Source organism: Electrona antarctica, assembly GCF_951216825.1.
Source record: "Electrona antarctica genome assembly, chromosome: 24".
Taxonomy (NCBI): Eukaryota; Metazoa; Chordata; class Actinopteri; order Myctophiformes; family Myctophidae; genus Electrona; species Electrona antarctica.
The window spans coordinates 12,740,946-12,765,291 of record NC_136803.1 but is presented as its reverse complement, the minus strand read 5'-3'; the positions used below and the strand labels follow the sequence as shown (position 1 = coordinate 12,765,291).

The following is a 24,346-nucleotide window of genomic DNA, read 5'->3' as shown; positions in this document are numbered from 1 at the left end:
GCCAAAATCAGACAGCGGCGTGGTGGGTAACAAGGAGGCCGGCAAGGAAAACAAAACACACATGCAAGGCTAAACAAAATGTCCAGAATAATGGCCACCATGCAGAGATCAACCACTAAACCCTAAAAACCCATGACACCTAAGCTGTGATGTCAAGTTTGTCAACAAACAAGCAAAATATGGAACTTTGTCCAGCAGTGACAATTAATTGGAGGGGAACTTTGTGAACTCACCCAATATCTTGCTTGAGCTGCTACACCCAAACAGACTTTGCTGTACCTCCAAGCACTGCTGACAATTCTGCACCAGTTAACAATGTCCACATCTCCAGAAAATCACACAGTGGTTCCAGGGACCCCCAGAGGTCCAGGAGGCTCCATGGGGGTAGGTAGGGATGTCTGGAATAGAGTATGCAAGCATCACTTTTCCTCATCTAGACTGAGTGAGTGGCAAAACATTGAGCAGCATGGAGCGTTGGAGTTTGGAAGCGCTTGTTGTAAATCACTCTGCGGTTCTGCGTAACAGCTGTTTCTGAATTGCACATAGTTGTTGTGTTATTGAAAACAAGTGCTTCCTAACTTTGACACTTAGAAAAATAATCACCTGCATGGAATTTCTTGATAGAAAATAGCTCATAAGTCATAACATGTCAACTTTGCAGATAGAAAGAGGATAATTCAAGCTTTCTGTACAGCTGCAATGTTTGTGAGTTAACGTTGTTTAATACAATCAGATAGGACTGTTCTGTTTGGATGTATGGACTGTCAAGGCCTGAAGGTTGTTATTTTGCCAATCAGTAGGCTCCCACGTAACTAACTGGGTACGATGATGTCACGCACAATAGTCTCTATTCTGAGAGCGTAGTACAAATGTAACTAAATGGACTCAGTTTGCACCAGAGGCGTATCTACAATAAGGCGAGGGCAGGCGACCGTCTGTCCAAATCCATTTCTTGCCTAGCCAAAATCCATACAATGAGAAAAAAAGGACAAAAACAAGAACTGATAACTATTAATGGACAGCTGATTGGCCGTTGCGGTAGAGCGCGACCCTCAATCACCCATTGGAATGTAAATGCATGCCTTTCAGCCTTTGTATCCTACTCGTCTGGCAGGTATATCTCTTTGAAAACCTTTAGTACTACGATTGTGCGCGGGGAGACGACAATTAACACATATCTTGCCTGCCCAAAACGTAATTCCTGGATACGCCACTGGTTTGCACGCTCTTATGGTTATGGGGCAGGGTCCGTGGTCTAATGCATACCAAACTGGGGGGGGGGGGGTCCTTGAATTTTCCAAAGTTTGAGAACCTCTGCAGAAAGGTTCATGGGTTGGTCGCCAGACGAGCAGGTTTCACAGGGATGGAATGTCTCATACCTGTGTATAATTGGGATGACTGACAGCAGCTGGCACCATTAAAAAGCAGTCAATCAGTACCCATGAATCTGGCAGCCCGAATTTGATTGGGTGATTTGCTATCCAGATTGGAGTCGGATTGGGGTTTGCAGTCTGAGCAAGGCTTATATATACTGTGTGTGTGTGTGTGAGAGAGAGAGAGAGAGAGAGAGAGAGAGAGAGAGAGAGAAGAGAAGAGAAGAGAAGAGAAGAGAAGAGAGAGAGAGAAGAGAAGAGAAGAGAAGAGAAGATAGGAGAGAGAGAGAGAGAGAGGTGTGTGTGTGTGTGTGTGTGTGTGTCAAATGTGATTAGCAAAAATCGGATAGAGGTTGTTAAATAACCACTTAAACCACAGGTGGGAGCCTTTGATGATGGAGAGAACCACTATATTTCCACATTCACTCCAGAGGGCCACATTGCATACTGCCGAAACCTCTCCTCTCCATATTTAAACTTTTTTCTTAAATGAATAACACTCAGAAGTCAGAACCATAAAATGATACCATAATGTTAACCATAAAGTTATATTAAATAAGTAAAGAAATAGTCCTGCACCTGCGAAACTTGGAAATTAAATTGCAATATCTTTATCTATATTAAAGTAGATAAAAAAAAAACTACAATTGGACAATCAATATCTTTCAAAATATAAATGAAAATGTTCAACCTCCCCAAAGTCCCTTTAAATGTGTTCCAAGAGTCAAGTATTCCAAATCCATAGTAATCCAAAAAGGTAATCCAACCAAAAAGGCAATGCATTGCTCAACAACAAAAAAGAGGAAAAATGTCCTGCTCCTGAACCCCTAATTGCTCCTGATGTGCTGGTTGGTGCCTTGCATGGTTTCCACTGCCATCGGTGTGTGAATGTGTATGTGAATGGGTGAAGGTAATTAATGCACTATGTAAAGCGCATTGGATAAAGGTGCTATATAAATGCACCATTTACCATTAAATAAATTCAGAGTTTGTTTGACAAACAACCACCACCAAACACTCTTACTGCCCAAAATGGCCGCCTCACTTCCTGTACTTTTATAGCTGTTCCTGGTACCTCACTTCCTGGAACTTTTTCTCACATGCTTTTTCCTCACAGCTCCCCCTATGATCAAACCTTGTCAACAGAAAATGGATGACCATTGTTCAACTACACAAAACACAATATATTTTCCGTACACTACATTTCGGGGGTTAAATATTGTGCATTGTGGCCCCAGTGCCGCCAGTTGCCCATGTACAGTATGACTTAAACCCTAGTCTAGACTTAGTAAACCAGACCTGAGTTGTCTCTGTAGGGTTAGCGCCCCAGCCTGTTAGCGCCCCAGCCTGTGTCCTCCGTGAGGAGGAAGCCCAGCAACCCTCGGTGAGGCCTTTAGGAGGGCCATGCAAGCAGCAAGCGGAGCCGCAGCACCATTGCCCTGCGGAACCATTGCCCACCACTCCTGAATGAAGTGTCTGGTGCTGGGACTCTGGTGCAACGCACAGGTCCTGGACCTGGTGAGAGCAGGAGTGGACCTGGTGAGACGTAGGAGGGGCCCGGACAGGAGACAACCCACAGAGCCTAGTCCTTCCATGCACCATGTGTACCTCCCAGCCCTGGCAGAGTAGTTCTGGAGTAGTTCCAACGGATTGTGTGGTCCTGGTTTTGCCCTAGTGGGACTGATTGAGGGTAGCTACTGGGACGTAAGTCGGGACTTGATCACCCCGGCTGGGTCGCCTGAGTGAGGGGTATGATGTTGGTAGACCCGAAACCCCGTTGACCTCAGGATAAATCACTGAGGATACGTCCCAGGGGCGTGGACTGCTTTTTAATCCATTGAGACCTGGAACGCATCCATGTCACGTTAGCGTTTAACCACATTAACCATTAACCCATTTTGGGCGGGAACCCCTTTTGGTGTTTTAAACATTGTTATAATTTAGCTATTGAAAAATAGCAGATCTACAAGCTCATAGCGCGCCACCGAGTGGCGCGCTATGAACTTGTAGGTCTGCTATTTTTGAAAAATCGTTAAAATGTGCCTCAAATCTTTCCGAAAATTGTCATGATTTAGAAAACTTTTTTTTTTTTTTAATTTCGACGTCAGGCCTGAATGGGTTAAAATAGAGATAAGAGGTTTCTTCCCGTCGACTGACAGCAATGATAGACATTGCCGATAGGATCCGAGTTCCCACCTAATGCCCCCAGAAGAACCTCGTGGCTCAAAAGGCAAAGACTGCTCTACCAACTGAGCTATTTTGTTTCTTTGATCTATCACCCTGATCATTATCGGAGTTAAATGAAAATCTGTCCATCCATTCTTCAAGTTGTTTTGTTCACAGACGGCATGAAGACAGATAAAAGAGTCAGGAGTGATTAGAGGAGAGAGGGGGCAGATAATGAGAAATTCACCAATGTCTGGTAACAAGGCAATTACCCAAGAGTGCCACCCATCCCAGACACAGGAATGCAGCCTAGCCTAACCAATTGTCCTCACGTGTCTGTCCGCTGTTACTTTGTTAGACACTTTGCAGCAGCCAGTCTAGCTCTTTGGATCACAAGTGGTGGAAGAAACAGTAGATGGTTTTTTAAGTGAAAGTAGCAACAGCACAATGTAGAAATACTCTGTTTTACCAGTACAAGTCCAATATTCAAACTTTGACTCGAGTAAAAGTAGAAAAGCATTGGCCTGGCCTCAACATATAGTGTACGTGTACGGTACTAAAATTAAGCATTTGACTCTGTGCATGTGCATTTGATGTTTTGTGGTGGATTCACGCCATGCATCTAAATAGGAATGCACAACGCTAATTCATAGGTTCACGCGAGTCGGTGTGACACATTTATTTATTTTCTTCAGTCTGAAATGGGGTCCCTTGCGGGGTCCAGTCCACGTGTTGCAACATATGAAACGAGGTGTTAAAAATGACAGATTTTTCAGACACAGCCAGGAGGATCAAACTCAACGTTTGTTGATCTTAAGCGAAGGGGAAGGTAGAGAGAGGGCATGGATGCTGACAAAATGTGACACTGATGAGTGCTGTCCTCTCCAAAAGAAAAAATATATATAATAATGTTGGACTCAGAAAGCGATGAATGTTGAAGCTTGGCACTGGGAGCGATGCAGCGTTATTTTTGCCTTAGAAATGCAAGGCAGAAAGGCACTGGCAGCTCAAGAAACACTTCCTATGGACCTAAACCAGGCTATATATATATAGGCCTACTCGTATTTTAACCCATTCTGAAAGAATATATACCTATTCAAAGATTTGTGTCGCATTTTTACGATTTCTCAAAAATAGCAGACCTACAAGTTCATAGCGCGCCACTCGGTGGCGCGCTATGAGCTTGTAGATCTGCTATTTTTCAAGAGCTAAAGTATAACAGAATGCTTGAAACACCAAAACGGGTTCCCGCCCAAAATGGGTTATCATCGTAAATGAACACCCTACTTGAGCATACTACAGTGTCACCCTAGCCTAAAGTATCGGAAGTAGCAGATCTACAAGCTCAAAATGCAGTGTGAAGCCACACATTTAGAGCTTGTAGATCTGCTACTTTTGCTGTTTGTTAAATTTGAATCCTGACAAGTAATAGTTTTGGACATATAACCCAACAGAGACAACATATACTGTATGCACAGTTTTGCACACACACACACACACACACACACACACACACACACACACACACACACACACACACACACACACACACACACACACACACACACACACACACACACACACACACACACACACACACACACACACACACACACACACACACACACACACACACACACACACACACACACACACACACACACACACACACACACACTACCTAGTCTGACCTTGTCTGGGAACAGGAACTTATATTGATAGAATAGAATAGAATATAGATATGCTGTCAACTACACATTTCTCCCCCCGATATACAATATTCTCACTGAATAATTATCAGTCAATTATGGCACTGATGCTAACGACGCATAATTACACCGACATTTTGGCCCTTTCCGCAAATTATAACATTGATGAACACTCATAATTCTATATAATTCCATCTATCTGCAACCTTTGCAGTGCTCCCGGAACAGAACTGTCCGCCCTTTAGAGAACGCCGTGATCTTCCCCGTGTCGTGTTATTATATGAGAAACACATTTGGTTCAATGTGGTGCGTGATTATGGATAAATAGTAGGTTCCTGTTTGTCATAGAGAACCTTCAGTGGTATTCAAATCATCTGCTTTTATTTCACCATTTGAAGGTTGTAGCCTAATTTAAAAAAGAAAACTGGTTTCCAATACTAGCTAGCATACTAGTTTCATGAATTCATGTACAGCATTTTGTGTTATTGTTTTTTTTCTTCCAGCATTTCTTTGGGATGATTGAGGTTTTGATTGATTTGATACTTTATTAGTCGAGAATGTAAACAGCACGGAGGTACAGTAACATTTAACCCCTTTTGGTGTTAGCATTATGTTATGCTTTAGCTACTGAAAAATAGCAGATCTACAAGCTCATAGCGCGCCACCGAGTGGCGCGCTACGAGCTTGTAGGTCTGCTATTTTTGAAAAATCGAAGAACCACTGAAAAAACATAGCTTTTTCAGAAACCTGTCGGGATGTAGAAGACATTTTTAGAATCTGAACTCAGGTCAAAATGGGTTAAAAGGATAACACAAAAATGGCCTGTGGACATGTTTACATTGTGGTCCTATGTGTTGCACCACTGCTAGTACAAATAACCTGTGAGTGTCTGTATGGTTCTTCGGAGCACTGTTTGTCAATGTCTGGTTTGGAGTCCACCAGGGATCCAAATGTAACCTTTTTTTAGTCGTGAATCACTGGTTTCTTTCAAAACTGGCCTGAAAAATCTTCTATAAGGACAGGAGACAACACGGACGTCTCTCACTGAAGACGTTCTTATGAATGAAGACATCAAAGTATTCTCAGTTTTCACTGATAAGCCTTTGGAAGGCATCCAGGAAGCCCAGAGGGTCCTCCCCAATCCCATTTGGAGAACCAAAAAGCTCTTCAGATGGCTAATTTTAGATCCGGGTCAGCCCATGCATGGTACAGTATTCTTCAGATTAATGGAGATAAAAAAAGAGAAGCTGAAGAGAAGTTTGACATTAATTGCATTGACATTTCAGCGATTTTCCCTCTCTCTTCATTCATCCAACCAGAGCTAATGGTTTAGAGACTTGATTCTTGAATAAATGCCAAAGCCATCATAGGGCACGGAATGACAGTGATGTCAGATTATTTTTCCAGTGAATGTTACCCTTTGTGGACTTGACACCTGACAATGCAGTGTATTTGCACATTTCAAAAGTTACAATTTATTTATTGACTTTTTATTACTTACCAAATTAGCCAAATTGACAAAGCTTGTAGATCACTATTTTAACTACATTTCTAGCGATCACTTTTTAATTCATAATTTTATATATAGGCCTATATTTATTTTAATATTTATTGATGACATATATCAACTGTTACAACTCTAATATATTGACCATGGTCAGCAGGAGAAATAAACATGTGGACCTTCTCCTCCTCCAAGCTGAACAAACATGTTGCACCGACTCTCGTGAAGACATACTATGAATGAATTAGCATTCCATTGAGTGGCATTCCAATTTGGATGCATGCCGAGCTCCTCTCTGCAAGATCTCCTGGAGATCAAATGAGGATGTGACTAACTGGCTGCTGGATACAGCAGGAGGTCTGTTTGTCAAGCACAGTCTCTCATCAGGCTGTTTATTGAGCTCTAAACAAAATGGTTTGGTTTGAGTTTCCAGTGGTGTAAAGTATTATGTACAAAGTATTGTACTTATGTACATAATACAACAAATGTGTTTTTTTTAAATATATTATATATACCAGTAAGACGCCCTGAGGTCGCGTGCACGCATCCGCCTGGGTGACAGTAGACGGCAGACTGCTGGGCAAGCGCTGGCGCTTTGGCATGGGGGGGGGGGGGGGGGCAGATCAGCACACAGTATGGAAGGAATTCTGTACTGGCCATATATGGAGCATGTCTTGATTGTACAGGGTTTGATGAGGTCAGATCAACATATGGAATGTCAGAAAAGGACGGGTGGGGAGGGTCAACATATGGAATGTCAGAACAGGTCGGCTCCATATATGGAGATCTAAGGGCTTGAGGTCAGATGTAGAGTTGCTGGCCAGTTCCATATATGCAGGACTAGGTGATGAACCAGTCTTCTCCATGTATGGTTATCCTGGGTTAGATGATCTTCATATATGGAGATGGCCATTGGCCATATATGGTGGCGTGACGTGTCACAAGGCGTGATGTCAAGAGGCGTGACCATATATGGAAGACATACATTAACCACTTACAAGCTAGTCTCGCGTAGCCAGACAACTCTTCCACAATCTCTGAATGCTATAGAGCGTCGCAGTCCCGCCCCCTACCAGGGCCCAGGAAATGATTCTCCGTTCATTTTCCTCATAGACATTTGAAAAAGTATTTATTTAAAGATGTTTACGCCGCGGACAAAGCCAACTCTTGTCGTGACAAATCATGAGCCAAACAAATAATTAGAAAGAAGAAAAAAACGGCAGGTTTAATACAACACTTTTTTTGTTGTTTTTCTTCTTTGTAATTATTTGTTTGGTCCAACAAATTGTGTTTGTTGTCATGAGTTGTCACGACTCGAGTTGGCTTTGTCCGCGGCGTAACCGTCTTTAAATAAATACTTTTTCAAATGTCTATGGGAAAAATGCATTGGGAATCATTTCCTGGGCCTGGCGTCGTCATGAAAGGGGGCAGGACTGCGACGCTCTATATAGAAGCATTTTAAAATTGCGTAAGGCAACCATAGGGAGGCAACCATAGTTATAAATAAGGAGGCAACAGTCTGGCAACGCAAGACTACTTACAAGCTAACAATGTTGCAATGGGACACATCGTGAGCTTGTAGATCTGCTATTTTATATGAAAACTTGTGATGCATAACTGCATAATGAGTAGCCTACTTTCCACTTTTCCACTTTTTCCTCAAGTACATTTGGAATTCCAGACTTAATTGTTTCTATATTGCAGTATTGAGTGCAAGCGTAGGTCGCAGTTTACTATGAAAACCTGCAAAGCCTGTCAGTCAGTCCGTGCACATGCATCGTGACAGTCAGTCAGTCCGTCACGCCTCCGGCCTCGTGACACGCTCCATATATGGCCAATAGAGAATTAATTCCATGTTGATCTGACCTCATCAAACCCTGTAGACTCAAGACACTGCCACAGCTGCCACCCTTAGATCTCCAACATCTCCATGAGGCTGACCTGTTCTGACATTCCATATGTTGATCTGACCTCATCAAACCCTGTACACTCATACCAAAGAGCCAGTGCTCGCCCAGCAGTCTGCCGTCACCCAGGTGGATGCGTGCAAAGGCAGAGGTCGCTTCTCGCCCTTAGGGCGTCTTACGGGTACTTGTACTTAAGTAAAAAAAATGTAGTACTTTTTCCACCTCTGAGAACAGTCAGTGGTTTCTCAAAGTGGGGTCCATATTGGACCATCAGTGTTCTACACTGTCAGTGTAGGACTATAAGAGTTATTATTGGGGTAGTTGAAAGTTCAGGTCTAAACAGAGTGACTCCCACTGGGTGGCACTGCTCTGTTAATTTAGTATCATTGGTAACACCCTGATTAATTGAAAATGGTGGACCATATTGTAAACAAGTGTAATGCGTTATGGTGTCGGCAGTTAACCGTTTTTGTATTGAGTTGTGCTTGAAATGTTGTTAACTGTTAATAAATACTTCAATCAATCAACCAAACCCGTGGCGTGTTCACCTTATTATTTCAATGCGTTGAAAGAGATATAAGGAAATTAAACCAGCATAGCAAGTTCATTCCTTACCGTTGTCGGCATCTTTCTTGTTTGTGTCCAAACTTCAAAGTTCAGCTGTTCGACGTCTTATCATTATAATAATGACTCGTCTCGTAACATTTTGTTTAATCATTTCCACATCTTTATTTCTATAGCAGTATTGCTACTTTTACTTGAGTAAACCACTGAGTTTCTAACTTTCTCCCCAGAATAGTGTCTAGTCTACAGTAAAGACTGTCAAATTGACGCTGCAAGCCTGCAAAGACAGGCCACTGAATGGCATTCAATGAATGAAAGCAGTGAGGTTTGAGCTCCATCTAGTGGCGTCTTTTAGTAATAGTCTAAAGGCAGACTGCACAAAAATACACATCAATCCATCCAACTACAATATACGCATATTAAATGTATTAGGGCGCTGTGTAATCACTAGCATACATTATTAAGGTGCATTTGAGTAAAATCTCTGATTTACAGGACAGAGTGAGGACTTTTAGGATCACCTTCCCTCCGAGAATGAACACAGAGCGGTATAGACTCTCCTTTCTGCCAACAGACTATAAGCTACAACACATAAGAACCCCCCCCCCCCCCAATGCTTATGGTCCTGTGTCTGAAGTATTTGGTCTTGTGATTATGTCCAGTTGTGTCCAATATGTTTTTCTGTCTGTTGTTTATTTTTACATTTACATTATGCTGCTGTAACGTATCAATTTCCCTGCAGGGATAATAAAGTACTCATCTAATCTCAAAATCTTTTTTTTCCTTTAAGTACTAAGGGTAAAGAATTTAGCGAGTTATAATCAATAAACCAAGAACATGAAAAACTGATTTTATTGTACAGCTTCAAACTAGGAACACATCTTGATGTATTAGGAATAGACTTGTGAACAGTCTTGTTTTCTTATGGCCTTAAAACGTAGCCTGGGTTCCAGCCTGATTCGCTGCGTTCCGTGGATTTGTTTTGTCACTCACTATTACTAAAACGATCTTCAGAGGATTTATGTGGATAAAATAAAGTTGAAACAACTCAAAAATCACAAAGTAATGACTTTATTTAATTTAGGTATTCTCTTTTTCTCCACCCTCTCGTGAATCCATTTTCAAGTTTTCAGGTCATACACAAAACAGTGCAAACGACAACGGAACATACCATTCCTATATAAAACAGACAACATAGAACAAATATACTACAACAGGTACTATGCCGAGACAAGGAAGGCATTTTCAAGTATTGTCAACAGGAGAACATACAGACTGACAATAAGACACACATATAAAGCAACAGGCAGTCCATCATTTGAAGGAAACATGGACACTTGAACATTTCAGCAATGCATAAAGGTACTCTATACATACAAACTTTCTAAAACTAAATATACACACACACTCCGCTCCACTTTTAACTGCATCTCTGCTGCAACATGGTTGTACTTTGGAACAATACTGTAGTGGTTATTCTTCCTAAACAAACACTAACCATTTCATTTGTACACCCATCTACACACCACACATCCATAGTGAAAACAACTAGAAAACAACGAAAACACTGATCCTTTTAATCCCTATTTAAAAAATAAAAAAGGTGAACAATAGCTGATCTACAACAAGCGCACATTGCGACAGGTGCGCATTAGTCCGACGTCCTCTTAATCCGACATCCATAAACGTAATCTCAAGCACCGGAAGCCACAGTAAGCGGCCACTTAGTCGGACTGTCTAACGGGATGTCGGACTATGCACGTCGTGGACTAACGATTGTCCCCCTAGTGCGACACGTGAGATTGTAGTTTGGCTATTTTTTTGTTGTTGAAAGATCTTTCAGAATTTTTAAATACATATATATATTTTTTATTTTTTAAGATTTGTTTTTAAATACATTTCTCCCTTGTGCCCGTTTCACCTGCATGCCCAAAATAGGGACACCAGGGTGATAAAGTGGATAGCACCCAAATTAGCTTTTTAGGCAGGTGGCTATCAGTCAAAGCTGTTCGTACCTGGAGATTAAAACTAAATCATCTCGCCACTAGCCCAAAATGGCCTGGTAATAACTGCCCACCCGGTCAGTTGATTGAATGAAGTCTAATATGTACTGGGTGTGTGTGAGCCAAGCTATGGCTCATAGCTCTGCGCTTAATGGAGATAAAAAGAGAAGCTGTGAGTTTGAGACATTTCAGTGATTTTGTTTCCTCCTTTCTCCATCCTATGAGACGATGAGAAGCGGAGGAAAAACAAGCATGTGGATTATCCAGCGCACAGTGCTGGTGTTTGGTAGATCGAATGGGGAAGCTTCTACAGCACATGGATTAAAGCAGAATAAAATCTCATGACAGAAAAACTTTGTATGGCCAAGTCCTAATGTGCAATTTGAGAAAACAATGTGAAAGGAGCCTCCCCACACTAGCGCTGTTTCCTAAACAGCTACCACAATATGTAAACTATGTTTGAGTAATATTGTTCATACAAGATTGAGGCTTTTATGAAATGTCCGAGACATTGCGGTTTTATGAAAGATGGTTTCTGAACATATTGCTAGTTTGACCACTTAAAATGCTTGAATCTTAAAACGATAACCAAAAATAGCCTACAAGCTCTCAATGAGCCTGCGACGCATTGAGAGCTTGTAGATCAACCATTTTTCGTTGTGCAACATGTTTCCTCTCATAGAAGACATAATGGCTTTTATGGAATCCAAATGACTGAAATCAGTCGTAGCTGAGAACTTAAATCAATGTAAGCGGAGGAAGAACAAGCATGTGGAATATCCAGTCTTGGTGATACTGTCCAAACTTAGTTCAGACAGTATTGCGACAGCCCGTCCTTAAACCCATTATTTTTTCCCCAGGCATCGGAATGTATTGAACTCAACTCTTTGAGTGCGTACAAATGGCACCAGACACATTTGGTTAAATTAAGATTAAATATTTCATAGTGTAGATTGGGGTCCCCAGAGTAAAAAAAACAATATCAAACGGGGGTCCTTGGCCTAATCAATATCAAACTATAACATTCACTATATACGGTAAGTGGTTCCATTTTATTGTCCCACATTCAGTTTAGCAGGAAATGAAAATGTACCCGACTAAACTTTAACCTTGCAATAACGATGAAACAGAGGAGGGAAACATCCTAAACACTTTTTTTGATGGAAGATTAGCTCTTAGCACTTAAAGGCTCAGCGCTATGATCCATTAGCTTGTATTGGCAGTATAAATTAAGCTCGACTGTCAACCAAAACGAGAGCGTGTTCAGTGGGGGACTAGCAGGCAGCTTGGTGTTGAGAGTGAGACCGACCACGTTAATCATTTCACTGTCGTGTGTCCATGGAGGAATCGTCCACTTGTTCCAAAGTGCTCTGCAGCTTCTCAATACAGGGTCTGATGGCCTGGCTGTGTACCTGGGCCATCTTCAACCTACAAAAAGGAGAAAGAAAAAAAAGATTTGGAAGTCAAGTCTCGCCCTGTGATGTCCCACATAACTCTTTTCCAGACTGTTCCATTTTAGTTGATAGCCGAGATCGAGGGGAACCGAGAGCAAGGCTGTATAGGGGGGAAAATGGAAACGCCGTTAAAGCTGTAGACATTTTAAAGCCTAGATTTACACTTACGACTAGGCTAGCAGGCCCCTGTCATTTACCTCAATTACCTGCAGGCGCTTCAAGCCACAAAGCCTCAAGTCTGAGCAAAATGCACAGGCGGTAATGTTAACTACTTAAAGCCTAGATTTACACCTACGACTAGGCTAGCAGGCCCCTGTCATTTACCTCAATTACCTGCAGGCGCTTCAAGCCACAATGTGTATTCACAAAGCCTCAAGTCTGAGCAAAATGCACAGGCTGTAATGTTAACTACTTAACCCATTCTGACCTGAGATCAGATTCTAAAAATGTCTTCTACATCCTGACAGTTTTCTGAAAAAGCTATGTTTCTGTCAGTCGTTCTTCGATTTTTCAAAAATAGCAGACCTACAAGCTTGTAGCGCGGCACTCGGTGGCGCGCTACAAGCTTGTAGATCTGCTATTTTTCAATAGCTAAAGCATAACATAATGCTAACACCAAAATCGGTTCCCGCCCAAAATGGGTTAACACCGATAGTGTACGTGTATGCTATGACAATGACTTCGCTGCTGGCTGGCAGGCAGGCAAATCCACGAGTTTTGCCTCCTACCCAACTAGCTAATTTTAACTGCCAGCTACAATTAGCCAGCACTGGCACGCATCGATGCCACCTAGCATGCGCCAACAGCAACACTAATGAAGTACTTCACGATGGGCAAAATCCTGTTGTTTTGTTAGCCGTTGTAAATATCTGCGCTAAACGTGCCTCCCTGTCCTATTGTCGCCGGAGGGGCAGAAACCTCTTATCTTCACATTTCATCTCGTTGTTTTTCGTACATTCATAAAAAAAAAATCACACCTGTGTGAACTGAGTGGTGCAAGGTCTTATATAGTCTGATCAGCTATGTCAGTGACATCACACACTAACCATAGCAACCATGCTCACCTGTGCACGGACACGTACGTATACAGGTACACAAACATACAGACAAAGCTGGTTGTTGGAGTGGTTTGCACCACTCAACAAAAAAAAAATCACACCCGTGTGAACTGAGTGGTGTACGGTCTTATATAGACTGAGGTCTGACGTAATGTCTGACGTAATGAAATCACACCCGGGTGAACTGGGTGACCGTAGCAACCATGCTCATTTTTTGGTACGAACAGACAGACAGACACGTAAACTAACAAAGCCAGTCGTAGGAGTGGTTTACACCACTCAAAAAAGGTAAAATGGTGCATTTATATAGCACCTTTATCCAAGGCGCTTTACATAGAATTGTGCATTACATCACCCATTCACACACACATTCATACACCGATGGCGGCGGAAAACATGCAAGGCACCAACCAGCACATTGGGAGCAATTAGGGGTTCAGTGTCTTGCTCAAGGACACTTCGACACCAACTCTGGGGGAGCCCGGGTTCGAACTGGCAACCTTGCGGTTGCCATCCAGCCACTCTACCCCAAAGCCCGTTAATGGCACTACTTCTGTCATACCATAGTGTCACACAAAAGCAGCAAAATAGCCAATTTTGAGCTTGTAGATCTGCTGATTTGCTTCCCCCGGTATTGTTTTTACTGTGTCTGTGGGTTTTATACTGTACATATTGAATTAACGGAAATCCTCAACAAGAGCTTGTCTCTTCTAAATTCCGGCGCTTGCGGCCTTAGCTTAGTCATCTTTCACGTTCTCCCATGTTGTTTGGTGCCCCCACAAGGTTGGTACCAGCTCAGTGGCCTTGTGGTTAGAGTGTCCGCCCTGAGACTGGGAGGTCGGGGTTCAATCCCTGGCCGGGTCATACCAAAGACTCTAAAAAAATGGGACCCAGTGCCTCCTTGCTTGACACTCAGCATCAAGGGTTGGATTGGGGGTAAGTCCCTGCGACATACTAGCGTCATGTCCAGGGGGTGTACTTGTACATCAAGCTGCCTCATGCTACAGAAACAGGAGATAGGCTCCTGCCCTATGGGCCTCATGGCTCGGCAAGGATACTTACTACAAGGTTGGTGCCCTGTGCTGCAGCACCTAAAGCCCGTCGATTAATCCGGGCCTGCCGACAGGGACAATATTTATCTTGGGTGGATTTCTGAGCACCACAAGTAGTTTGTGGAACAGGCAGTGGCGTATGATGGGATGGGAAGTGGAGAGGCTTCTCGTCGCTGGCACGCAGGCAGAAACCTCTTATTGATCATACTACAGTACAGCATCACACAAAAGCATCAAATCGACAAGCTCGAAATGTGGCACGAAGCAACACGCTTTGAGCTTGTTGATCCGCTATTCTTTTGCGGGGTGTTTAATTGGTTATGGTGCACTGCTGGGTAGGACTTTTTAACGAATTCTAAAACACAAAAGCTCAGACCGTGAGTGGTGTGAACTCTGCTTACAATGACATAATTGTAATTGGCAGTGGTTTTGCAAAATCAAACGTCAAGTACCTAAACATCCACAGACACCCACACGAGGCATAACAAGTTAACAACACATTTCAAATCTGTCAATACTCAAAAAGGTGACACTCTTGCATTTGGGGAGCCAGTCATTTTCTCCCAATTTAGTCGTTATGCCAATTAAGGTTCCCCCCGGCCCAAACACTTATGCATTAACACTCCACTACAGTGAGGAGCCCAGGCCAGGAGGACATAGTGTGTTGCCGTCATACTCCTCCTGCCACAGACAGGCGCTGCCCCAGCCCGCGGGACTCACCACTAGCACAGGGACACAGATGAGGTACTATTTACCCCTGGGCCAACTGAGCACCCAAAGCTGAGCATTTAAAAATTAAAGAGCCGGTATACAGGAAATGCCCTGTTGGGGCACTGCCACGGTGTCATGTGAGAGATTAGACGTTTGCCTGGAAACCAAACAAGTGAAACTAGCAGATCTACAACAAGCGGCAAGCGCACAGCGTGTTGCTTCGGTGCCGTGAGCTTGTAGATCGGCTATTTTTTCACTACTTCTTAAATATTTGTTCTAATTTATGGACGTTGTGAGTTTGTAGATCGGCTATATCCACTACTTTAGAGTTTTCTTTCATTTCTTCATGACATTTTCTTTAGGATTTTCTTTTGTTTCATTCATGAAAAGTTTAGCTTTTTTGGTTTTTGGTAATGTTTTTTGAAATAATAATTAAAAACCAAATGTAGGAAACAAAACACCCATAAAGATGTGTCCGTAACCCACACGTGGGTCCTGAACCAGTGCCAGTGCCCTATAGTGTACCGCCAGCCAAGAGCTCCATAGAAGACATGGCGGCTTCTATGGAATCCAAATGAATTTTTAATCCATGTGTGTTGGTGAGAGAGGTTTTACCTCCGGAGCAGCTCGCGTGCTTTCCCGGGCTGGGGCCGGTAGTGCTGCAGAGCGGCCAGACAGTGGGCCGCCAGGGCCACGTAGCACTGTTCCCTCAGAGTGTTGTGGCCCGCCGTGTCCCACTGGGGCAGCTCGCTGGTGTAGCGCCATGCCACCAGCGTGTGCTCCAGCACGCACTCCCACTCCTTGCTCCGTAGGAGGACGTGGCCCCACTCCTGACACGACACCTGGCACAGATGACGGGCAGAAGAGATGTTAAAACAACAAACACTTATCAGAGCCCTTCAACGTTTTTTTAGGCCAAGGAGGACCCCTTGGCTGAGAGAGAGACATGAAGCAGGGACCTCCACTTGTATAAAATTGCATTGAAGAGTAAACTTTTTTCGACAGCACTGTCAGTGTTAAATGAGTCTTCCCCCGAAAATAGATGATCGTGTTTTGAGCTTCTAGATTGGCTATTTTTAGCAAATAGAGATTAATAGTGCTAGGATTCAAGTGGTTAATGTACTGTAGTGTATGATCACTTAATCTGCATTAATTTACAATAAAACACAAGTTAGAACATGGAGATAAGAGGTTTCTGACCAAAGATATAACAAATGAAATGGAATCACTACTCCTGGTTTCTTACTCAAGAGAGCGCAGAATCAACAGATGAAGATGAACAACAAATCGATGGGGGTCCCCAGCTTGCTTTCATCACAATCATTTTAACCACTTTGTACATGTGCTATTTTTTGACTGTTTGAAAAAAGTGTTCTCTTCTGGACGTCCCTGGCACACAGCACTTTGAGATGGGGATCTGCGGCCAAATATGTATCATTTTGGGCGTCCATGACATTAAAAAGTTCACGGTAACTTCACGGTTACTCACGTTGAACGCCAGCAGGTGAGGATATGCTTTTCTGTAACAGTGTGCGTCTCTGTTGGAGCAGAAGCGCGAGTATGGTATGGATCTGTAAACGGTGGTCTTCTTCAGCTGCAGGTCTTCCTGGAGATACTTCAGGTCTGAGGTGAGGGTTCTGGACTCCTGGCTCTGGGGACACACATTAATAGTACACATGGATTAAAGCAAAATAAAATCTCACGATTCAAAAATGTTTGTTTGTGGAATTTGTTAAATGGTGTGAAAGCAGCCTCCAAACACTAGCATCTAGCGCCGTTTCATAAACAATTAACACAATATGTAAAGTTATGATGTTTTGGTCATATTGTTCCTACTGCTACATACTGCCAACCAGGCAAAGAAACCTTTGCTGTTATGGGAAATATCCGAACCGATTAAGATTTTATGGAAGATGTTTCAATCTGAACATATTGCTAGTTTGACCACTTCAAATCCTCCAATCTTAAAATAACAGAAAATAGTTATCTACAAGCTCGAGAGCTTGTTGGAAATCACTCCAGTTCTGGGTGGCTGTGTAGTGCATGCGTACCACCCGTTCCAAAATTGCAGGACGTTGTGTTATTGAAAATGACTAACAGGTGCTTCCAAACAAAGACTTGACAGATACAAAGAAAAATATAGCTGCAAGCAGCGATAAAGCGGGACCAAGATAGAAGAAGAACAATGCGCAATAAGAACAACACGCACAAATGAGACTGACGAGCTGAGTTGTCGGTACCGGGATTTGAACTCGCAACCTTGTGGACCGAAGGCGGGAGCTCTACTGACTGACCTACACAGAGACAATCAGTGAATACATTGTAAACTGTAAAACCATTTACTGATTTGGTAACAAGAAGGTGTGTCCTCATTTTGGGCATGTCTTTCCATTACTACAGTGTGTTTTCACGCACAGTTAAAGTGTGTGTGTGTGTGTGTGTGTGTGCGTGCGTGCGTGCGTGCGAGCCTGCCTGCCTGCCTGCCTGCCTGCCTGCCTGCCTGCCTGCGTGCGTGCGTGCGTGCGTGCGTGCGTGCGTACTAACTTCTCTTTGTGTGTGTGTGTGTGTGTGCATGCGTGCGTGCGTGCGTGCGTGCGTGGCTGCATGCCTGCCTGCCTGCCTGCTTGCCTGCCTGCCTGCCTGCCTGCCTGCCTGCCTGCGTGCGTGCGTGCGTGCGTGCGTGCGTGCGTGCGTGCGTGGCTGCATGCGTGTGTGTGTTAGGCAGACAATCGTTCATAACCATGGATTTGGATTGAAGATCATCTCTTTAGTTTTTGTGGTGTTTAACATAAGGTGGCTATTATCACACCAGTCTTTAAAGTTATTGATCTCACTGATATAGCCCACAGGGCGTTCAACAATATGTACAAATAAGACTGACAAGCTGAGTTGTCAGTAGCTGGATTTGAACACACAACCTTGCGGTCCAAGGGCAAGAGCTCAACTGACTGAGCTACACGGAGACAATCAGATACTCCATTGTTAACAGGAAAATCATTCAGTGTTAGTTCAGCATAAGTACTCAGACTTTTAGAAATTAGCAGATCTACATGCTCATAACATGTCCCGGTACGGTACAGTACGGTACAGTATGGTACAGTATGGTACAGTACAGTACAGTACAGTACAGTATGGTGCAGTACAGTACAGTACGGTGCAGTACAGTACAGTACAGTACAGTACAGTACAGTACAGTACAGTACAGTACAGTACAGTACAGTACAGTACCATATGGTACAATACGGTACAGCACAGTATGGTACAGTACAGTACGGTATTACACATTGCACTTATTACACTATTACACTACTATTACACTATTACACTATTACACTAAATACACTATTAAAAAATTTGACTCAATACACTATTTCAATATTACACAATTACACTTATTACACTATGAGACTTATTACACTATTTCAGTTACTAGTATCTCTATTATTGTGATGCCATGTCCTAGTGCCTGATGGGTCAAATGTAATCTACTTCAATATTTATATAGTTGAGTCATCACAAATCTTGCAGCACACAATGGATACACTGAGTTGTCTTTACCGGGATTTGAACACACAACCTTGTGGTCCAACGGCGAGAGCTCTACCAACTGAGCTATGCAGACACAGTCAGTTGACTCATTCTAAACAGTAACATCATTCAGTATAAACTTTAGTGTGTGTGTGTGTGTGTGTGTGCGTGCGCGCGCAATTTTCATTGGCTCATAAAAACTTCATTTTTTCACTTAGAAAAAATGTGCTACGATTATTTGTCCGTATCGGTCCAAAGTTCACGTGTAGAAGTTTTCGTGCATTTTGAGCAAAGATTCTGGGAGGAGTTACATTTGAACTGTTTTTCATATAATTCAAAATGGCGGGTGATCTAAAGGTCAGAGGTCAAAAGTCAGAACACGAAAGTTGTTCGGCATGAGGAGACACATATGTGTATCAAAGTGTCATTGCCAACGGTCAAACGGTTCATGAGATATGCACGTTCAAAGTTTGCAAGTTTGCAAGTTTTGCATCAATTGAGTGCTATAGCGCCACCATTTGGCCAATCATGATGGGCTTCGCATAGTAAAGTGACATAAGCATATGTGTGTATTAGAGGCAGAAGAAAAAAATTCACAAAACAGCAATTTTCATTGCTTCATAAAAACTTAATCTTTTCACTTAGAAAAAATGTGTTACGATTATTTGTCCGTATAGGTCCAAAGTTCACGTGTAGAAGTTTTCGTGCATTTTGAGCAAAGATTCTGGGAGGAGTTACATTTGAACTGTTTTTCATATAATTCAAAATGGCGGGTGATCTAAAGGTCAGAGGTCAAAAGTCAGAACACAAGAGTTGTTCGGCATGAGGTGACACATATGTGTATCAAAGTGTCATAGCTAACGGTCAAACGGTTCATGAGATATGCACGTTCAAAGTTTGCAAGTTTTGCACGTTTTGCATCAATTGAGTGCTATAGCGCCACCATTTGGCCAATCATGATGGGCTTCGCATAGTCACCGTTTGGCATGGTCCTCTATCATGTTGACAAGTTTTGCGCAAACCGACTGCACGGTTCAGTCAGAACAGCTATTTTTGGCGGAAGGAGAATAAAATAAAGTACTGATCATATAATTCAAAATGGCGGGTGATCTAAAGGTCAGAGGTCAAAAGTCAGAACACGAAAGTTGTTCAGCACGAGGATACGCATATGGGTATCAAAGTGTCATTGCCAACGGTCAAACGGTTCATGAGCTATGCACGTTCAAAGTTAGCATTTTCAATTGAGCGCTATAGCGCCACCATTTGGCCAATCGTCTTGGGCTTAGCATATTCACCGTTTGGCATGGCCCTCTACCAGATTACCGCGTTTCGCGAAAACCGACTGCACCATTCAGTCAGAACAGCTATTTTTGGCGGAAGAAGAAGAAGGAGAAGAAGAAGGAGAAGAAGAAAAATAAACACAAAAACAAATAGTGACCAAAGTCACTGCGTGACTTCTTGGTCCCTAATAATCCAAGCTTTTCTGCACAGCTGCAATCTTGTTGAGTTTAACAATACAATCAGATAGGGCTTTTTGGTTTCAATGAACAGGCTGTCAACTGGGTTGGTTTTGCAACTCTAGATGCCAGATAGCATTATAGCATCTGTGTTGCTTGCGTCTAGAGAGCTCCCACACCCAGCCATAGCTCTGCCGTTAAGACAGTAGGCTTGTGAGAGCAGATTGTGCCAATATACTGATAAGACAATAAGACAATAAGGCTTGTTAACCACTTCTTCAGCCCTGTACCTGTATCAGTGCTTCTCATAACTAAAAAACATCGCATGGATGCACCTGGGACGTATCCTCAGTGATGTATCCTGAGGTCAACAGGGTTTCGGGTCTCTCAACATCATACCCCTCACTCAGGCGACCCAGCCGGGAGTGATCAAGTCCCGATTTACGTCCCAGTAGCTACCCTCAATCAGTCCCACTAGGGAAAAACCAGGGGCACACAATCCGTTGGAACTACTCCAGAATTACTCTGCCAGGGCTGGGAGGTACACTTCTGGCGCATGGAGGGACTAGGCTCTGTGGGTTGTCTCCTGTCCGGGCCCCTCTTACGTCTCACCAGGTCCACTCCTGCTCTCACCAGGCTCTGTGGGTTGTCTCCTGTCAGGGCCCCTCCTACGTCTCACCAGGTACACTCCTGCTCTCACCAGGCTCTGTGGGTTGTCTCCTGTCCGGGCCCCTCCTACGTCTCACCAGGTCCACTCCTGCTCTCACCAGGCTCTGTGGGCTGTCTCCTGTCCGGGCCCCTCCTACGTCTCACCAGGTCCACTCCTGCTCTCACCAGGCTCTGTGGGTTGTCTCCTGTCCCCTGGGCCCCTCCTACGTCTCACCAGGTCCACTCCTGCTCTCACCAGGCTCTGTGGGCTGTCTCCTGTCCGGGCCCCTCCTACGTCTCACCAGGTCCACTCCTGCTCTCACCAGGCTCTGTGGGTTGTCTCCTGTCCGGGCCCCTCCTACGTCTCACCAGGTCCACTCCTGCTCTCACCAGGCTCTGTGGGTTGTCTCCTGTCCGGGCCCCTCCTACGTCTCAACAGGTCCACTCCTGCTCTCACCAGGCTCTCAAACTCTACCGTGCCATAGATGGACCCTGTATTGATGTATTTGGCTACGGACCCCCACCTGATTTGAAGCCATGATCGAAATTAAGTGGGACTGGTTTAGGCCGGTTTAGCGGTCCAGGCACCTTGGCTGGTAATCCAGCATGACAGTGTGTCGGGGGTTTGAGTCCCGATGCCGACAAACTGTGCTGTGTGTCTTCCCTCCCATCTCTCTCTCCCCGTTTCCTGTCTACCTACTGTTCGACTATCAATAAAGGCAAAAAATCGTAAAAGAAAATTAAGTGAGACACAAAATAGACACTTTGTGTGAGAGTGTGTGTGTGTGCGCGCATGTCTACTCTAAAGTTCTCACTCAGGAAAAAAATAATTTGCGATCAGGCGATTATGTAATAGTGACCGACAGGCAGTGTAGATTTTTACAGTACATTTGTTTACCGTTTGTTGTTTAATTTTAAATAAAATTTCATTTTGTTTCAGTCATCTGACATTTTTTTTTGTTTTTGGCCAGCTCACGTGTTGCAGCGTTGACACGTTGTGAGCTTGTAGATCGGCTATTTTCGTGTGACACCTGCACGCAACAGAGCATAAAATGACTCATCTTGGTTCTACTGATCTCTTCTCCACTAGTCCCTCCCTACCATTTTAGCCTAGTTCTTATTTGTTGAGGAAGTTGACAGTACATTAAGGTCATAGCTTTAGTCGTCATAGGCTATAGCTTAGTTTTTATTTCATTTTCCTCAGTAAAAAAAAAAGGTTGTCAACGAAATTACTGGGCGGGAACCTCTTTTGGTGTTTTAACTAAGCATTATGTTATACTTTAGCTATTGAAAAATAGCAGATCTACAAGCTCATAGCGCGCCACCGAGTGGCGCGCTACGAGCTTGTAGGTCTGCTATTTTTGAAAAATCATGAAAATGCAGCACAAATCTTTGAATATATATTCTTTCAGAGCGAATGTTTTTTTTTTTTTTAACGTCAGGCCTGAATGGGTTAAGCATTACCTGTTGTTCCACCAGGATGAGTGACCTGATGATCTGAACCAGCTGCTGCTGAGACAGTGGAGTCTGGTGGTGGTGTGTCTGTGTCTTGTTACATCGCTCCGCTGGCCCGACCCGCCACACACTGCCCAGAGACGAGTCCACTGCACAACACATGTCGTGTGATCAATACATAGAAATCAGGAGTCTTTCAAAGGGATAGTTCACAATTTTTGAACTTAAGTTGTATGAAATACTTGCCATTAATTAATATAGTGGTTGCAACTGTATTCATTGATTGCCCGAGTCCCGTGGTGGGAGTTCTGCTCTGATTTTGGTGAATATTAAGTAGTTCCGATCATTTTGTGCGGGGCACTGGGGCCACTCATTTAAAGTAAATGAATGCACAAAACTAGCATCATTTGTATTGTTGACCTATTTCTAAAATATTAGCGCAACTTTCGTTCAACTTTGACTCCTCTATCACATGGAACTATTTTTTGGGGCGTAGTGATATGGACACAAAAAACATAGTTCCGTGTGATAGAAGAGTACAAAATGAACGAAAGTTGCACTATATGGTAGAAATAGGTCAACAATGCAAATGACGCTAGTTTTGTGAATTAATTTACTTTTAATGCGTGGCCCCAGTGCCACCACAAAATGACCGGAACTACTTCATATTTCACCAAAACCAGAGCAGAACTCCCACCACGGGACTCAGGCAATCAAAAACATTCTGAACTATCCCTTTAATAGGGGGTCCGGGACCCATAGGGGGTCCTCAGTTACTATGGGGGGGACACAACATTTGCAGATACCCTGTGTATCTGCAAATTTTGGCACATTTTGTGATAGCCTTTTTAAAACCTATAAAATAAAATACATGAATATAATTACTACTATGTCAAAAGTAACCAACAAACTATACTATGAAAAATTGCCAAATCGTCAAATATTACCTGCAGGGCCATGGCCAGAAAGGTTTGGGAACCCTTGCACTGACTAGACTATGTCAGATAAATGTATTTAACCCATTTTGACCTGAGATCAGATTCTAAAAATGTCTTCTACATCCTGACAGTTTTCTGAAAAAGCTATGTTTCTATGTCAGTCGTTCTTCGATTTTTCAAAAATAGCAGACCTACAAGCTCGTAGCGCGCCACTCGGTGGCGTGCTATGAGCTTGTAGATCTGCTATTTTTCAATAGCTAAAGCATAACATAATGCTAACACCAAAAGGGGAAGCGGAATGTAAAGCGTGGGTTTTTTCCCCCCACACTTACTTTGACACTTACACGACTGTCCACGCCTCGACGACGTTATGGCTGCACTTGTTCTGCCTCTCTGGGCCAGAGGTGACGGGGCCAAGCGAGCGCTGAGAATCTCCAAGTACGACCTTCTCATCCGGGCTGGGAAAAAACACAAATCACACCGCACACAATGATGAAAATATATGGTTATTATATTTTCCAAGCTTGGTCAATGTTATACGGTTTATCACCGCTGTTTGGCAAAAACTTCCCATCTCCAGCAGAACCACAAGCTTGACGCGCAGCGCGAAACGGCGCGTTTCAAGTTTATAGATCTGCTACTTTTTAATTTGAATCCTGCGGTTACTATCATATATTATACTGCATTTCAAAGAATTATTAATTATTTAAGACGTTTCTACTTCACTGACAGTAGAAGTCCAGATAGCTCATGGATTAGCCACCATTTGCAACTCTAGATTTTTTTTATAATGGGATGAATCTAGAGTTGCAATACCCT

General features: G+C 43.2%; 1 protein-coding gene across 2 annotated transcripts in view; it reads right to left on the bottom strand.

Moving 5' to 3' along the window:
* Positions 1–10,278: 10,278 nt before the first annotated feature.
* LOC306916996 (uncharacterized protein) overlaps positions 10,279–24,346 on the bottom strand; it is a 15,665-nt gene continuing 1,597 nt past the window's right edge. Inside the window, exons 2-6 of one of the 2 annotated variants that reach the window (XM_079495111.1) lie at positions 23,860–23,985; positions 22,599–22,738; positions 16,991–17,152; positions 16,117–16,343; positions 10,279–12,654 (exon numbers count right to left, since the gene is read on the bottom strand). In XM_079495111.1, the coding sequence (XP_079351237.1) occupies positions 12,549–12,654; positions 16,117–16,343; positions 16,991–17,152; positions 22,599–22,738; positions 23,860–23,985 (761 nt within the window). In that variant the 3' untranslated portion in view covers positions 10,279–12,548. The remainder of the gene's footprint in view (positions 12,655–16,116; positions 16,344–16,990; positions 17,153–22,598; positions 22,739–23,859; positions 23,986–24,346) is intronic. The other variant, XM_079495110.1, reaches the window with a different exon arrangement.